Raw genomic sequence first — 17,643 nt, forward strand, 5'->3', positions numbered from 1 at the left:
AATTTCTAGCTAATTTTAACATATGGTATGTTAATGTTTGATAAAGACTCAGGTTTCTGTTTCTTTCCACACATTCAAATAACCCTGTTACGTCCGCGTCTTGCGAGAATAGGTCTTATGGCATATGCGGCCGAAGAACCTCAAGCCTAGCCTGCGCACTTACGTCATGGGCTACGCTTTCTTCTATAAAAGGCACACAAGGTTCCGCGGTATCTCCTGAGTATCCTCCTCAGTATGCATATCCTGACACGACTCCGCGCAGGCTGGGCTTGAGCTATGCTGGTAGCATATTGCATACGATCCATTTTTGCATAACGCGGGTCATTACAAATCTTATTGCGTCTTGTAAATGGAACACCAAATCAATATACTTTCCGATTGAAAATTGAAGTCCCACTGTTCTTATTTTTTTTATCAACATAAGGCGTTCATTGATAGTACATTCCGTCTTCCCTTGACGATTTACTGACTCATCACTGACCCCATTCTATACATAGATGGTGACGTCACTGCGTTAATCTGAAAGATCGTTTGTTGACACATTGCACTGACCCTGAAAATGTTGGGGTATTGGGGATGGAACTTACCGGTGATGCGTAATTATCACTAGGCAAAAATGTGTATCTATGTTCGTATACAATAAGTGCACTCCGAATTTTCCTTCAACGTTCTGTTGTAAATATCAAACTGTATATATGGTAATTCGTTTAGATAACAGTGAATTCTAGCGTATAAATATATATAAACGCAAACCAAACTTGCTGTTTTTGGCCAATTCGTAATGTGTGTTCATGTGTTCTTATTGTTATGGTGCAAAGAGTGTTGATGACTCTTCAATCATTAAATTTGAATAGTGAATGATATCAACTATGGGAATTTATTTAGTTGTTCTTTATTATTGTTATCTTTGATGAATTTGCGTCTTTACATCAGTATCAAATCATAACACGCCGAAGAAACAATTACACGTTGGCTTTCTTTACTTCCTTACACTTACAATAGGAGACAATTAAGTGTTGAGAACAAATTAAATGTTATCATCGCGATTTTCTTTCATGGAAAAGGGAATGAACCTAATTTCTACTTGTAGAAACCTAATTTTTAAACTTGAAATATACAGTAGGTTTAAGTTTCTTTCATTTTTATAATACTTATTTTCAACTAAAATGACATTAACGATATCGACATAAAATTTCAATAATTGTCAAAATTGTTGCATAGTGCTTTTGGCATTTGAAATCAGCAACGAAAGTTTGGGAAAGTAGTGTCGAAAAATTGATAGACAAATCAACCGAAAATATGTCAGATCTTCATGTAAATATGTGCATGAATGTACATACTTTACGGATAAATATTGGCCATTAATCATAGCGATGGGCTTCGTGCAGAGGCAAATTTATACTTGTAGAACAGTAACTTACCTTAAAATATACCTTTGGTTGAAGTTTCTTTTCATTTGTATAAAACGTTTGTTCAACAAATATGACGTTTTTGAAATTCAATACTTGTCAACCTTATTGCATAGTTTTTTTCATATTATATCAGAGACGAATTTTGTGTCACCATGCTGTCAATTTTGTGTTAAAAGATGAACTGCAAGTATAACATACCTCCATGATATGTTATACATTAATTTGTAAACTGTAAGGACGTACAACAGGTTTAACTATTTTTATGTGTTTTATGAAAAAAAAACGTAAGAATTAGCTATTTTTTTTAAACTGCTCGTATTTAGTTTACGGGTCAGATCAACTGTCACTTTACGTTCACATCCTGTTTTAACGATAACGGTCCCGGGAGAATTCGTTTCGAAGTTGGTTTCAAAGCGATTTTTTTATAGTTTCATAAGATACAGGGACTAATTAATTAAATATTGGTTTTGTGATTTTAGAGTGTTTAAACAAGGTAAGAACACACCAAGGAAGAAAATGTATTCGCACAATTTAGTGATTCGCATTACTTTAATACATCAGGGGTCAAATTATGTATGCCAACATAGCAAACCGGTCCGGATAACTTAAAATTCCTTAACTTTTTTTGTTAAAGGTAACAAAGCATATTACGGAAATATTAAAGTAATGAAAATGTTAAATATTTTGTATTACGAATACACTACCTTACGTCAGTTATGATGTTCCATATTGTTCTTAGATATTATAAAGAAGTAAAACATCTTGATTTTGTTTTTTTACTGTCCATTAACGCAATACGTTTAATGCTTCAGAACGTGACCTAACACAATATCTTAGGACAAATGGCAATCCTAGCAATGTGACATATAATGGAACGATCTTATACTTCGAAAATCAGTTCTGGGACCAAACACGAATAGTTGACGGTGCATATCTCGATACAAAAACCTGTAATTGCTGCACATCCTTCATTAAACCTGCTTGGATCAACATTGATCTACACGAGCCTCAACCATTTCATCGCATTGAGATTATTGGCAGAAGTGACGGTGACTGTAAGTAATTTTTGCACGCTTTAAAGCAAAGCGATATTACAAGCTCTAAGAGGTAAATGATAAGATTTAAACATTAATAGACATGATTGTATTCTGTATAAATGCATTAATACTACCATAAAATGTACTGTGCAGCAATGCATGCGTTGACTGGTTAAAAAATCTGATCCTAGATTTTATCAGCGTTTATCAAATGCCAGACCACATCTAGCGTTGAAATTTTGTATATTTGCTGTAAGGAATTAATCGTTATATGTGCTGTTGCTTTTTCGAAATATTGTACGAAATAGTCGTTGACTTTGAGTGTTTATTGGCTTTTAAATTTTTTAAATCATGACAATATTGTATTGTATTGAATTGTATTAACATATAGAGAATAGTTGTGTCGACATTAGTAAATAGAACATTTTAACATCCAACTAAATATTTATTGATTAACAAGTTTAGTATACAATGTCCAGAACCTAAACTGGACCTTGCGGATGACCGGCAGGTTTACAAAGACATGCGTGTGAATTAACCAGCCTTTTCAAATGTTCCAATTGGATTGAAGCACACTCCCACATTTGTAACTGTACTGACCAGGTTGTTATTACATACCAGTCGCAAACTTGACTTATATATGCGCCATTTCCAACAATGGCTTCTACATCCACCTCGCAACAAGACAATGTCGTCTTGTGATTTAAAGCCAATGACGTGCACGTATATGTTAAGTTTTTAAGTTAGTGATATTGAGAATCCATGGTTTTATAAGAATCTGTGTCATAGTTCAATTATTAAATGTTAAATACATAAACTTTGCAATATGTTTAAAAATTATTTGCTTAATTTATTACGGTATTTTCTCTTTAACATCATTGTACACAGCTTGAATGTGATTGAATAGTATGAGTTTTGAATATTAGTGTACGCATGAACTTAATGACTAATATAGTTTGGAATACACTTTACTTCAATACGAAACTCATTTATTGATTTCATGATATGCATCGTTTGTGTTTTTATTACAATTCAACAAGTGGTATAGTTAATATCTGTATCGCTTGGAAATCAAATATACATTTAAGTTTTATTGTGAAAAATGCCGTTTTTTAATAGTTTGATCTATGATAAAGAGGGAATTGATATATGAGTATAAGAATAATTTTAATTCTGATAAGGATATGCATAACAGCTTCTAAACCATAAAATTGTTCATAGCAATATAGTTCTGTTTCAGGTGATTACGATTGCTATCAAACTTATATAAGTTGTTTTCAACAGAGCTCAAGTAAATTGAAGAGGAAAGCATCATCAACGTAAAACAGGACATTCTCATACGTATACTAAATCTGTTGCGCAAGATGTAATTCTTACAAAATTGTATACCCGTCTTCTTTTTGCATGTTGCTTATGCTGAAATAGATTACGTTCAAGAAGTATAACGACGGACCTATCTCATTTGAATTGCTGATTGTTTCAGTTAGCCAATCTCAGAATCTACAGATATCAGTCGACGATGGTATTGCAAGGAGTGGATACAATCAAACCATACAAAACTTAACTAGAATGTTTGTTGTAAATGCAACCGATACTCTTCAATTTGTAAGGTCAATCAACCTGTCGTCATACGGTGATCACAGACAAAACGAACTTATGACTATCTGTGAAATAAGGGTGTTGCAAACAGGTAAAACAATGTATCGTAAATGATATAAGACTATACAGTTTCACTGCTGCTGAATTGTTTAAAATGTTACTGGCTTCCACAATTTTTAAGAAGAGCTTCATTTTCGATTATTTTATATTCAGATAAACATCGTATTTGTTACATGTGTGATATCGAGGGAAAATTTAATGTGCAAGATAAAACTAATTACTATTCGTCACTGTGTGGAAATGCTTAAGGTAACAGCGTGTTTTATTCCAGTCGTGAATATAACTTCGCAGTCATCTAATTATCAGACATGCTATTCGCTTAACGCCCTCAATACGAAACAATTTACCGGTTCCGGCCCCAACGACAGTGACCTTTGCAAAGCATGCAGTGCTACTGTCTGGGAAATAGACCTCAATCCCTGGTGGGAGCTTGACTTTGGAGAAATGAAACTGATAAGAGAAATCAGTATTTCCGGTCGTACAGGTATGGCGATTTTGTCAATATGTTCAATTATTTTGGTTAACAATCTTGAAACATACGAATTGTCTAATTTACTTTCAACGTTTAATTATTTGATTATAAAGATGTATTATTATAAATATTAGTTATTGAAATTGTTTATCTTACAAGAACGCTGAAATGCATGTAGCGTTTAACAATTAATAATTCACTGACATGTTTAACTGCAGCTTAACGTATGCATTTTTTATTCAACAGGTTCCTCCCAAAGTAGAAATTTGATTGTATTCATTAGTAATATTACCATAAAAGGGCTGCGTGACATTAATACGAAAAGCTCATGCTTGAGTGATCCCTGTACAATAATTTTTGACAAACCGAGGCTAGCACGATTTATTAATGTTAAACATGAACATGGTATGAACGAAGGTGTCCTCACACTTTGCCAAGTCGACCCTTACGAAGGAGGTATGTTAACTGACACGGAATTGTTAAAAATAGCCGTACATAAATTGGAATAGAATATGGTCACTGTCTTATCCTTCCGTCCTGTGTGTTTCGTTAGTCGTTGAAATATTAAGGGTAAATTACCAGGAGGTTCCGTTAAAATGATTTTCCTCAGATTGTACATTTGAGAAATAAGAAGCAATAAGTGACTTCATTATTATTGTTATTAAAGCTGTATTACCAACACGAACTGTGCAGTCCATCAAACATATTAACAAAACTTTGACACATGTGCGTCTTGTAAATTGATTTTTTTCATTTTCAGTTGGCAAATGAAACGTTAGGCATGATGCACATAAATTTAATAAAGACTCACTTTAAAACCCCTGTTAATTTAAATATAACATATTATTTTAAATAAACATGTGTATGATCACATAAAAATGTGGCGTTTTACACGTATGTATTAAGCTAAAGCCTTCTCGCTGAAATGAATTGAGGTGATGCGGAAAGCTTACTTATGTTTGTATGACATTGACGATTAAAAAATTCATTTTTTATAATTGTTTTAACTGATTTAATATTCTATTTTGTTAACTTTTCATTGTTATAATGAGGGCTTAATGTTTATTCACTATCGAATAATTTCTTGAATTATTTGCCGTATTCTGGTTTCAGTGGCTTTGAAACGTTCACTAATTTAAGGCTCATTCAAAAAGTTCAATTTGTTCACAGTGTCACATTCACAGCACTCTTGGTGTATTAAATTATATATTATTTTACTTCAATTAAGAATTAACATTTCGAATTATCCTTAAAATCAGTCTTGCAATCTGATGGAAAATATTGCCGTTTTGTGCTGCTTAAGATGTTTATGATACCGCTAAATTATGCACATTACAATTGTGTATAATTTCTAAAAAAATAATGCTAGCCTAATAATAACATTTTTTGTAGATTGTCAGAATAATACATTTGGTGACCAATGTTCTCGAACATCTCAATGCGCAACCAAACCTGACGTAATAACGGGATTCTGCAGAGAGTGTTTGCCTGGCTGGACATCCGCCACGTGTGAAATAGGTAACGTTTCAAACATAATATCTGATATGTCGACTTTTAAAATATATTGTCATATGAGAGCTTAATGAAACTTGATGTGTGTGTTTGTTCGGAATTGAGAGCATAAAGTTCACTTCGAACGTGTACTACGCAATAATAAAATAAATACCAAAATGTGATACTATTCTGGGTGTAAACACACAACTTTTTCGACAATAAGATGAATAATTTTAAACTGTAGGTATATTTCCATGATAAAAACATATTTCATCTCATGTAGTTATGCACTATAGAGTGAGTAGCATTAGTGAAAGTGAGGTTAAACAAGTACTAAATTAAACCACTACACAGTACCAACGTTTATTCTGTTTTTGGTTGAGGTGTGAATTATGAACGTTTCGTTAAGTGTCAAGATCACATAGGTTATTTGTACCTTAAATATAACTACTTACGAAACGCACACATTCCTGTTTTCAGGTTAAGTTAAAGTTTAATATTTCAATAATATATTGAGATCTATGACTGTCTACATGATATCTTAAAATATATTCATAGCATGCGTTGGACGATATGGACACAATTGCACGAACTCATGCAGTGAGAATTGCTTGCACAATTCAAGCTGTAACCATGTTAATGGCGAGTGTCTTTATGGATGCAAAAGTGGATATGATTATGGCTCAGATAAAAAATGCAATGTTTGTAAGTAAACTACAAATACTATGTTCTTTTTGCAATAAATGTTCAATTTTAAGTATCGAACCGCACCCTTTATACAAAATGGATTAACCATGATTTTATTGAAATAATGTCATTAAAATTGATGTATCATAACTTTCTACATGTTTACAATGTAGGTTATGAGCGTGTCCGTTATTTTGTTGTGCTTTTATAAACTGTTTTGAGTTAACATGTCGACAACACAATCATACACATTGGGAGTAGTCGTCGACAAATGAATATGCCTTTTAAGATACATATCTGCATATAATTATTGCATAAAAACATATGGGCATTTTGTCCGATCGCGCCGCTAATAACATTTTTTTCCGTTATAAACAAAACATGCGACCTTTTCTCAGTTAAGATCATCAAGCGGAATATTATTTGGCAACTGCACAATTCACGAACTGTCATTATGGACGTTATTGAATCAGTTACACACGCATTTGCAATAAGAATTGTCAACATATTAAATGATTTCAACGAATCTAAATAGCTTAAATATACGCGTATTCATATGTTTTCTTGTAAATATTCAGAAATTGGTTTCCGTCTATTACTTGAAACAAACATACCGTGACTGTTACACATGTGCCCGAGACAATACCCTATAAATAGTACTAAAAGGTACAAGAGAAACGAATTAAAGATGTCCTACACCTGACATTGATCTGAATTATATCCTTGCATTCACTTCCTAGCTGTGTTTCAAACATATTATTCATGGGAAATATTTAAACTTTTGCAGCCAAGTATACAACCAATGTTGCCATATTTTGTTCGATTAGTTAATACTGACGCAGATTTAAGCACTTATTTTCCATGTTTGATTACCCATAGATAATTGATTTCTCGAAGTTGACAACTATCATGTTTTATTAACCTGCATATTTTCAAACACCACATATATATTTGATAAATTAACAGCATCTACACACTTCCGTCATTTGTATGCAATTTGTCACTAACTAGCACGTGCAACGTCATTCGCTGGATATTAACTACATTGAAGGTCTTAACAACAAAATCGCCCTTTAGACATGAATTTCGTATGTGTGCAAGCATGACAATCTTTTGTGTATTACATCAAATGAATGTCCTTTACTTAGTTTCAAATCATGATCCTAAGATGATTAATACATTCTCGTATAATAAATAAATAAATCAATACATATGCCTCTCTGAAACTGCAAGGGTAAGGGATTTGATAGTCGGTGTGTGACATTGTATGGTGGGCTTCTACCAAATTTGTTCAAATCATGCGCCTATGGTGCGAATTTGGCCCGCTCTATCGGTTAATTATTTTCCTTCATATATTATATTGTGAAAATAAATGTCATTGGAAACCGCAAGACTCAGATGTCTGGTATTTGTTATGTTATTTGCAGGGTTGACCTCTACTACGTTTTTCAAATCATGCCGCTGGGTTAAAAAATAACTGTCCCAGAGGCTAAATTATTTTTTTTTAAAGTTTTCTTTTCTGAATCGCAATGCCCAGAGATTTGGTATATTGCATATCACATTATATGTTGCTACTCGACTAATTTGTTCAAATAATACCACTGGACTTACAACTAACTTTGCTTTTATGGTAACTTGCTTTCCATATATGTATAATACATAAACTTGAACATACTTCTGAAACCGCAGGGTCCAGACATTACGTGTTTCTCAAGTAACAGCGTATGGTTCTCATGCACTAAGTTTGTTGAAATCATGCCTCTTGAGTCAAAACTGGCTACGTTTTATGTGTTACTTGCTTTCGTTATATGTATATATTAAAAACTATAGTAAAACACCTATTCTCTATGATCGGAAGGCCCATAGGCATACTTAATCGACTATGTGCTATTTTTGTATAAGTCATTCAGAATGTTGGGAGATGCGTAAGCGTGATCGATAGTTTGGATGAGTACAAAAAAACGTTTGGATGCCTGTATATTTTGATAACATTTAACTAAAACAACAATTGGTACATAACGTTTGTAAAATTAAGAATTACCATCACATATACAACTAAAACATATCGTGCATATATATATATATATATATATATATATATATATATATATATATATATATATATATATATATATATATATATATATATAGTGCATATCTTTTTAGAAAAACCTTACACATAACACATAACATATATATCAACAGAACATCTGGCCAAGAATAATTTGATCTATATTTTCTAACAACCTGTTCTTTTGACATATATTGGTCTACTTTTGCAGCATGTTCTGGTTATTTTGGAAACATGTGCTCATACCAATGCCATTGTAATAACAGAACCGAAGTGTGTCATCCGTCCAATGGCACATGCGCTTCTGGATGCCTCGAGGGTTGGAGTGGATCCAACTGTAGCGTTGGTAAGGTTCATCGCTTACATATGTCGATTGCGATACGCATGATCATATCGCGTATGGCTTTACGTTTGGTTCGCTTATTGAAAATGTCTAACGCCAACATTATAATCATTATCATCATCAAGGCGGCAGTCGTTATCTGTATTTATATTGTAATCGTCGCTTTTAAACGCGTTATTATTTCTACTACAAAAAGTCAATCGATCTTAAGTCTATGGGGCCTGTCTGTAATCAACCTCAATATGTTGTTTGCGATCAGTTTTATAATATAATGAATATTAGGCCAGGCAAATAAATGCAATATGTAAATGTAAGATAAAATTAAAGCATAAGTTGTAAAATAGTGTTTGTAATTAAGTATGATACTAGCGTAATTAAATACTATACTGAGATTATTCGTGGAGCAGTATCGTCTTGGATGTATAATCTTGTGTACCATATCTGTTTGTTTATATTTATATACAAACTCTTCTAAACGAATCAAGTTCGAGCGACCATTTTTTAAATGATAAGTGTTGACATATGTCAGGGCTTAAAATAATAAGTTCAACCATTTTCTTTATGTTATATAATGTACACATTTATAACAATATATACCATTGTGTTAAGGGAATATGTTTTGATAGACCAACACGTCCATTATACGGCGAAATGTCGTCATTGAAATCAACCGTCCACATTGTTTAGTATACATGTAGTTCTAGTTTCTCAAATATTCTCGGCGGTATTTAACTTTTTTTAATGGATCAATGCACATATTGCGGACATCAATCCAACATCTCATAATTCCTTATTCTGGCATCATAAATCTACTTAAACAAAATAAATTCATACAATTTTCATTGTAATGTTGTTGTCATTAAATGTTATAAAGCAGTCGTGAACGTTAAAACCATGAAAGTGTTTACAATGCTTTTATTCAAAGCCGTACCTATATTTAACACAAAGAAAAGGTAGTGACTTTTAATCTCTGTTTAGCGTATTATATAGTTAGCATGAAGACAGTAGTAATTATTGCCTGTGTGAACAATTATTTATAAAGCGTAATTATATATGATTTGCATATGTATATCATTCGTCGTGCGATATGGTTCTAACTGCGAGAGCGACTTAACACAGCGTCGATTTTATTTAACATGTTATTATGTAAATGATTGATTTTCCAAAAGATATGTGGTTGCATATGATTATGACCAAGACTCAACATCAAATACTACAACGTTTTAACAGAAGACGAATATTTCTTCATGTTAAAATGTTTGTAACCTACATTTTCTAGCAAAAGTATTATTGATACAGATATTTTGACATATCTATTTCTAGAAGCTGACATAACGCATGTGTTTACTTTGCATTTTGAGATTATATATATAACATATAAATTGAAAACGTCGTAACGCTAACCAAAGTCAGCCCACTATGTTTACATTGTTTATGAATTGATTATCTAACCATACTTATTTGTAGCCTGTATCCTTGGAACCTACGGTCTAAACTGCACGAAGAGTTGTAGCATGAATTGCATGAATACCAGTGATTGCAAAAATGATGATGGCAGTTGCATTGGCGGCTGTGTGGCAGGATATGATTTCTCTGCATCACAATTATGCAACACGAGTGAGTAAAATAACATACAACCGAAAGTTATAACAACAACAAACAATATCAACATTATATTTTGCCAAGCTTTAATTCGATCTAAAATTTTGAGCAACCTGTTCTTTTGACATATATTGGTCTACTTTTGCAGCATGTTCTGGTTATTTTGGAAAAATGTGCTCACACCAATGCCATTGCAATAACAGAACCGAAGTGTGTGATCCGTTCAATGGCACGTGCGTTTCTGGATGCCTCGAGGGTTGGAGTGGATCCAACTGTAGCGTTGGTAAGGTTCATCGCTTTCATATGTCGATTGCGATACGCATGATTATATCGCGTATGGCTTTACTTTTGGTTCGCCTGTTGAAAATGTCTAACGCCAACATTATATATAATCATTATCATCATCAAGGCGGAAGTCGTTATCTTTGTTTATATTGTAATCGTCGCTTTCAAACGCGTTATTATTTCTACTACAAAAAGTCAATCGGTCTTAGGTCTATGGGGCCTGTCTGTAATCAACCTCAATATGTGCAAAACTGTCATACTAAAATATGTTTAATGTTGTTTTTTTTATATATTATTTATGTTGTATGAGATCAGTTTTCTAATATAATAAATAACAAGCCAGGCAAAGAAATGCACTATGTAAATGGAAGATAAAATTAAAGCATAAATAGTGTTTATAATATGATTGTAATTAAGTGTGATACTAGCGTAATTAAGTACTATACTGAGATTATTCGTGGAGCAGTATCGGCTTGGATGTATGATCTTTTGCACCATATCTGTTTGTTTATATTTATATACAAAATCTTCTCAAAGAATCAAGTTCGAGCGACCATTATTTTAAATGATAATTTGTAAGTGTTGACATATGTCAGGGCTCAAAAGAATATTTTCAACTATTGTCCTTGTGTTATAAAATTTACACATTTATGACAAATATACCATTGTGTAAACGATTTATATAAGTGCAATATATATTGTTATTTGGTATTCTTCTTCTTAACGATACTGTGTTATTTTGATTTAGATCTAAACATTTTACGTTCTGACAAATACAATGTCAGTGTATCTCAGTCAAGCAACTACTCGACGTGCACTGCTGAAAGAGCAATTGACGGACTTTTGGGGACTCTTAACACGACCGATGCTGCGTTTTGTACTTCGTGCAGCGCGACGTCCAATATAGAAGCTCCGTGGTGGCAAATACATTTGGACCGCAAAATACTTGGATTAAGCGTGAGGGTGTTTGGCAGGAAAGGTTGTCAGTGTTGTATACTCACCTTCTTTGTTTGATTATTACCGAACGATTATTCCGTGTTTTTGTGTCGTCAATATTTGTAATTATTAATTTCATAACCTGTGTTTCCCCACCTACAGCCGAGAGTTTAGCTAACATACACATATATTATTAATGGTTAAAGTTGATTATCATGAAAACCATAGATTTCGTTTATTAGTATGCTACGTATTTCATTTATTAGATTCTATTCACTGATCCTATGGATTCATTTTAGATAATGCTAACATGTTGCAAAGTCAAAACATTCTCGTGTACGTCAGCAATGAAACATTTACGGAGGATAGTAATGTGACTTTAGTTGGTGAGATACACAACCCAACGACAGATGATGGGGAAACACTTTCTCTTAACAAAACTATATTTCAATACATGCGTTTAAGACTATGGAATGCAAGTTACATGGCACTTTGCGAGGTGAAGCTTTTTGGTGCAGGTAATAAATAGTGCTTACCTATATTTTGAGGTCCACTTTAATTTATGAATTGTGTCATTACCTGATAAAAATTTACATAACAAAATCTAAAAATGAATTCTGATAAAAGAACAATAATAAAATTATCTTTATTTTTAATCCGAATTAAAGACTGGGTACTTTTTTAAATGAAAACATACATGTCCTGTGCAGTTGCAAAGAATATTATAATCGTATTATAGACTGTCTCGCTGGACACTATGGCGAGTATTGTGATCTTCAGTGCAACTGTTTGGATAATAAAGATTGCGATGCAGTTTCTGGTAAATGTTCTCATGAAGGCTGTAAACCTGGATGGAAGGGAGATGCATGCGACACACGTAAGAGAATATGTTTTCATAGATCAGCACGTCCATTATACGGCGAAATGTCGTCATTGAAATCAACCGTCCACATTGTTTAGTATATATGTAGTTCTAGTTTCTCACATATTCTAGTCGGTATTTAACTTTTTTTAAATGGATCAATGCGCATATTGCGGATATCAATCCAACATCTCATCTTTCATATACTGGCTTCATAAATCTACTCAAACACAATAAATTAATACAATTTTCATTGTTCTGTTGTAGTAATTAAATGTTGTTTAGAAGTCGTAAACGTTAAACCATGAAAGTGTTTAAAATGCTTTTATTCAAAGCCGCACCTGATATTTAACACAAAGAAAAGGTAGTGACTTTTATTCTCTGTTTAGCGTATTATATAGTTAGCATGAAGACAGTAGTAAGTATTGCCTATGTGAACAATTATTTATAGAGCGTAATTATATCTGATTTGCATATGTATATCAATCCTCGTGCTACACGGTCCTAACTGCGAGAGCGACTGTACATAGCGCCGATATAATTTAACATGTTATTATGTTAATGAAGAATTTTCCAATAGATACATGGTTGCATATGACTATGATAAAGACTCAACATGAAATACTAGTACGTTTTAACAGAAAACGAATATTTCTGCATGTAAAAAGTTTTGTCACCTACCTTTTTTAGCATAAGAATTATTGATACAGGAATTTTGACTTATCTGTTTCTAGAAGCAGACGGAACGCATGTTTACTTTGTATTTTGAGATAATATAAATTGAAAACTTCCTTATGCTAACCAAAGTCAGCCCACTATGTTTATCGTTAATGGATTGATTATCTAACCATACATATTTGCAGGCTGTATCATTGGAACCTACGGTCAAAACTGCACAGAGAGTTGTAGCATGAATTGCACGAATACCGGTGATTGCAAAAATGATGATGGCAGTTGCATTGGCGGCTGTGTGGCAGGATATGATTACTCTGCATCACAGTTATGCAACACGAGTGAGTAAAATAACATACAACAGGAACGAACAACAACAAACAATTAATATCAACATTTTATTTTGCCAAGCATTAATTCGATCTATAATTTTGAGCAACCTGTTCTTTTGACATATATTGATATTGGTCTTCTTTTGCAGCATGTTCTGGTTATTTTGGAAACATGTGCTCACACCAATGCCATTGCAATAACAGAACCGAAGTGTGTGATTCGGTCAATGGCACGTGCGCTTCTGGATGCCTCGAGGGTTGGAGTGGATCCAACTGTAGCGTTGGTAAGGTTCATCGCTTACATATGTCGATTGCGATACGCATGATCATATCGCGTATTGCTTTACTTTTGGTTCGCCTGTTGAAAATGTCTTACGCTAACATTATAATCATTATCATCATCAAGGCGGCAGTCGTTATCTTTATTTATATTGAAATCGTCGCTTTCAAACGCGTTATTATTTTTACTACAAAAAGTCAATCGGTCTTAGGTCTATGGGGCCAGCCAGTAATCAACCTCAATATGTGCGAAACTGTCATATTTAAATATGTTTTATGTTGTGTTTTTTATATAATTAATGTTGTTTGCGATCAGTTTTCTAATATAATAAATAATAGGCCAGGCAAATAAATGCACTATGTAAATGGAAGATAAAATTAAAGCATAAGTTGTAAATATGATTGTAATTAAGTATGATACTAGCGTTATTAAGTACTATACTGAGATTATTCGTGGAACAGTATCGTCTTGGATGTATAATATTTTGTACCATATCTGTTTGTTTATATATATATATACGTTTATATTTATATACAAACTCTTCTAAACGAATCAAGTTCGAGCAACCATTATTTTAAATGATAATATGTAAGTGTTGACATATGTCAGGGCTCAAAAGAATATTTTCAACTCTTGTCCTTGTGTTATAAAATTTACACATTTATGACAATATTTACCATTGTGTAAACGATTTCTATAAGTGCAATATATATTGTTATTTGGTATTATTCTTCTTAACGATACTGTGTTATTTTCATTTAGATCTCAACATTTTACGTTCTGATAAATACAATGTCAGTGTATCTCAGTCAAGCAACTACTCGACGTGCACTGCTGATAGAGCAATTGACGGACTTTTGGGGACTCTTAACACGACCGATGATGCGTTTTGTACTTCGTGCAGCGCGACGTCCAATATAGAAGCTCCGTGGTGGCAGATACATTTGGACCGCAAAATACTTGGATTAAGCGTGAGGGTGTTTGGCAGGAAAGGTTGTCAGTGTTGTATACTTACCTTCTTTGTTTGATTATTACCGAACGATTATTCCGTGTTTTTGTGTCGTCAATATTTGTAATTATTAATTTCATAACCTGTGTTTCCCCACCTACAGCCGAGAGTTTAGCTAACATACACATATATTATTAATGGTTAAAGTTTATTATCTTGAAAACCATAGATTTCGTTTATTAGTATGCTACGTATTTCATTTATTAGATTCTATTCACTGAACCTAGGGATTCATTTTAGATATTGCTAACATGTTGCAAAGTCAAAACATTCTCGTGTACGTCAGCAATGAAACATTTACGGAGGATAGTAATGCGACTTTAGTTGGTGAGATACACAACCCAACGACAGATGATGGGGAAACACTTTCTCTTAACAAAACTATATTTCAATACATGCGTTTAAGACGATGGAATGCAAGTTACATGGCACTTTGCGAGGTGAAGCTTTTTGGTGCAGGTAATAAATAGTGCTTACCTATATTGTGAGGTCCACTTTAATTTATGAATTGTGTCATTACCTGATAAAAATTTACATAACAAAATCTAAAAATGAATTCTGATAAAAGAACAATAATAAAATTATCTTTATTTTTAATCCGTATTAAAGACTGGGTACTTTTTAAAATGAAAACATACCAGTAGGTATTGTCCTGTGCAGTTGCAAAGAATATTATAATCGTATTATAGACTGTCTTGCTGGACACTATGGCGAGTATTGTGATCTTCAGTGCAACTGTTTGGATAATAAAGATTGCGATGCAGTTTCTGGTAAATGTTCTCATGAAGGCTGTAAACCTGGATGGAAGGGAGATGCATGCGACACACGTAAGAGAATATGTTTTCATAGATCAGCACGTCCATTATACGGCGAAATGTCGTCATTGAAATCAACCGTCCACATTGTTTAGTATATATGTAGTTCTAATTTCTCACATATTCTAGTCGGTATTTAACTTTTTTTAAATGGATCAATGCGCATATTGCGGATATCAATCCAACATCTCATCTTTCATATACTGGCTTCATAAATCTACTCAAACAAAATAAATTAATACACTTTTCATTGTTCTGTTGTAGTAATTAAATGTTGTTTAGAAGTCGTAAACGTTAAACCATGAAAGTGTTTAAAATGCTTTTATTCAAAGCCGCACCTGATATTTAACACAGAGAAAAGGTAGTGTTATTTATTGTCTGTTTAGCGTATTATATAGTTAGCATGAAGACAGTAGTAAGTATTGCCTATGTGAACAATTATTTATAGAGCGTTATTATATCTGATTTGCATATGTATATCAATCCTCGTGCTACACGGTCCTAACTGCGAGAGCGACTGTACATAGCGCCGATATTATTAAACATGTTATTATGTAAATGAAGAATTTTCCAATAGATACGTGGTTTCATATGACTATGACAAAGACTCAACATGAAATACTAGTACGTTTTAACAGAAGACGAATATTTCTGCATGTAAAAGTTTTGTCACCTACCTTTTTTAGCATAAGAATTATTGATACAGGTATTTTGACTTATCTGTTTCTAGAAGCAGACGGAACGCATGTTTACTTTGTATTTTGAGATAATATAAATTGAAAACTTCCTTTTGCTAACCAAAGTCAGCCCACTATGTTTATCGTTAATGGATTGATTATCTAACCATACATATTTGCAGGCTGTATCATTGGAACCTACGGTCAAAACTGCACGGAGAGTTGTAGCATGAATTGCATGAATACCGGTGATTGCAAAAATGATGATGGCAGTTGCATTGGCGGCTGTGTGGCAGGATATGATTACTCTGCATCACAGTTATGCAACACAAGTGAGTAAAATAACATACAACAGGAACGAACAACATCAAACAATTAATATCAACATTTTATTTTGCCAAGCATTAATTCGATCTATAATTTTGAGCAACCTGTTCTTTTGACATATATTGGTCTTCTTTTGCAGCATGTTCTGGTTATTTTGGAAACATGTGCTCACACCAATGCCATTGCAATAACAGAACCGAAGTGTGTGATCCGTTCAATGGCACGTGCGCTTCTGGATGCCTCGAGGGTTGGAGTGGATCCAACTGTAGCGTTGGTAAGGTTCATCGCTTACATATGTCGATTGCGATACGCATGATCATATCGCGTATTGCTTTACTTTTGGTTCGCCTGTTGAAAATGTCTAACGCTAACATTATAATCATTATCATCATCAAGGCGGCAGTCGTTATCTTTATTTATATTGAAATCGTCGCTTTCAAACGCGTTATTATTTCTACAACAAAAAGTCAATCGGTCTTAGGTCTATGGGGCCAGCCAGTAATCAACCTCAATATGTGCGAAACTGTCATATTTAAATATGTTTTATGTTGTGTTTTTTTATATTATTAATGTTGTTTGCGATCAGTTTTCTAATATAATAAATAATAGGCCAGGCAAATAAATGCACTATGTAAATGGAAGATAAAATTAAAGCATAAGTTGTAAATATG

At 33.3% G+C, this 17,643-nt stretch overlaps 1 protein-coding gene across 3 annotated transcripts in view; it reads left to right on the forward strand.

Moving 5' to 3' along the window:
* LOC127861905 (neurogenic locus notch homolog protein 1-like) overlaps positions 1–17,643 on the forward strand; it is a 54,059-nt gene that overhangs the window by 10,238 nt on the left and 26,178 nt on the right. The window contains exons 3-21 of one of the 3 annotated variants that reach the window (XM_052400626.1): positions 2,225–2,467; positions 3,933–4,139; positions 4,380–4,592; positions 4,827–5,036; positions 5,973–6,098; positions 6,633–6,779; positions 9,044–9,178; positions 10,643–10,792; positions 10,926–11,060; positions 11,811–12,041; positions 12,298–12,516; positions 12,738–12,875; positions 13,724–13,873; positions 14,014–14,148; positions 14,907–15,137; positions 15,394–15,612; positions 15,843–15,980; positions 16,828–16,977; positions 17,112–17,246. In XM_052400626.1, the coding sequence (XP_052256586.1) occupies positions 2,225–2,467; positions 3,933–4,139; positions 4,380–4,592; positions 4,827–5,036; positions 5,973–6,098; positions 6,633–6,779; positions 9,044–9,178; positions 10,643–10,792; positions 10,926–11,060; positions 11,811–12,041; positions 12,298–12,516; positions 12,738–12,875; positions 13,724–13,873; positions 14,014–14,148; positions 14,907–15,137; positions 15,394–15,612; positions 15,843–15,980; positions 16,828–16,977; positions 17,112–17,246 (3,312 nt within the window). The remainder of the gene's footprint in view (positions 1–2,224; positions 2,468–3,932; positions 4,140–4,379; positions 4,593–4,826; positions 5,037–5,972; positions 6,099–6,632; positions 6,780–9,043; positions 9,179–10,642; positions 10,793–10,925; positions 11,061–11,810; positions 12,042–12,297; positions 12,517–12,737; positions 12,876–13,723; positions 13,874–14,013; positions 14,149–14,906; positions 15,138–15,393; positions 15,613–15,842; positions 15,981–16,827; positions 16,978–17,111; positions 17,247–17,643) is intronic. The other 2 variants (XM_052400627.1, XM_052400628.1) reach the window with 2 other exon arrangements.

The sequence above is a fragment of the Dreissena polymorpha genome, chromosome 16, assembly GCF_020536995.1.
Source record: "Dreissena polymorpha isolate Duluth1 chromosome 16, UMN_Dpol_1.0, whole genome shotgun sequence".
Lineage (NCBI taxonomy): Eukaryota > Metazoa > Mollusca > Bivalvia > Myida > Dreissenidae > Dreissena > Dreissena polymorpha.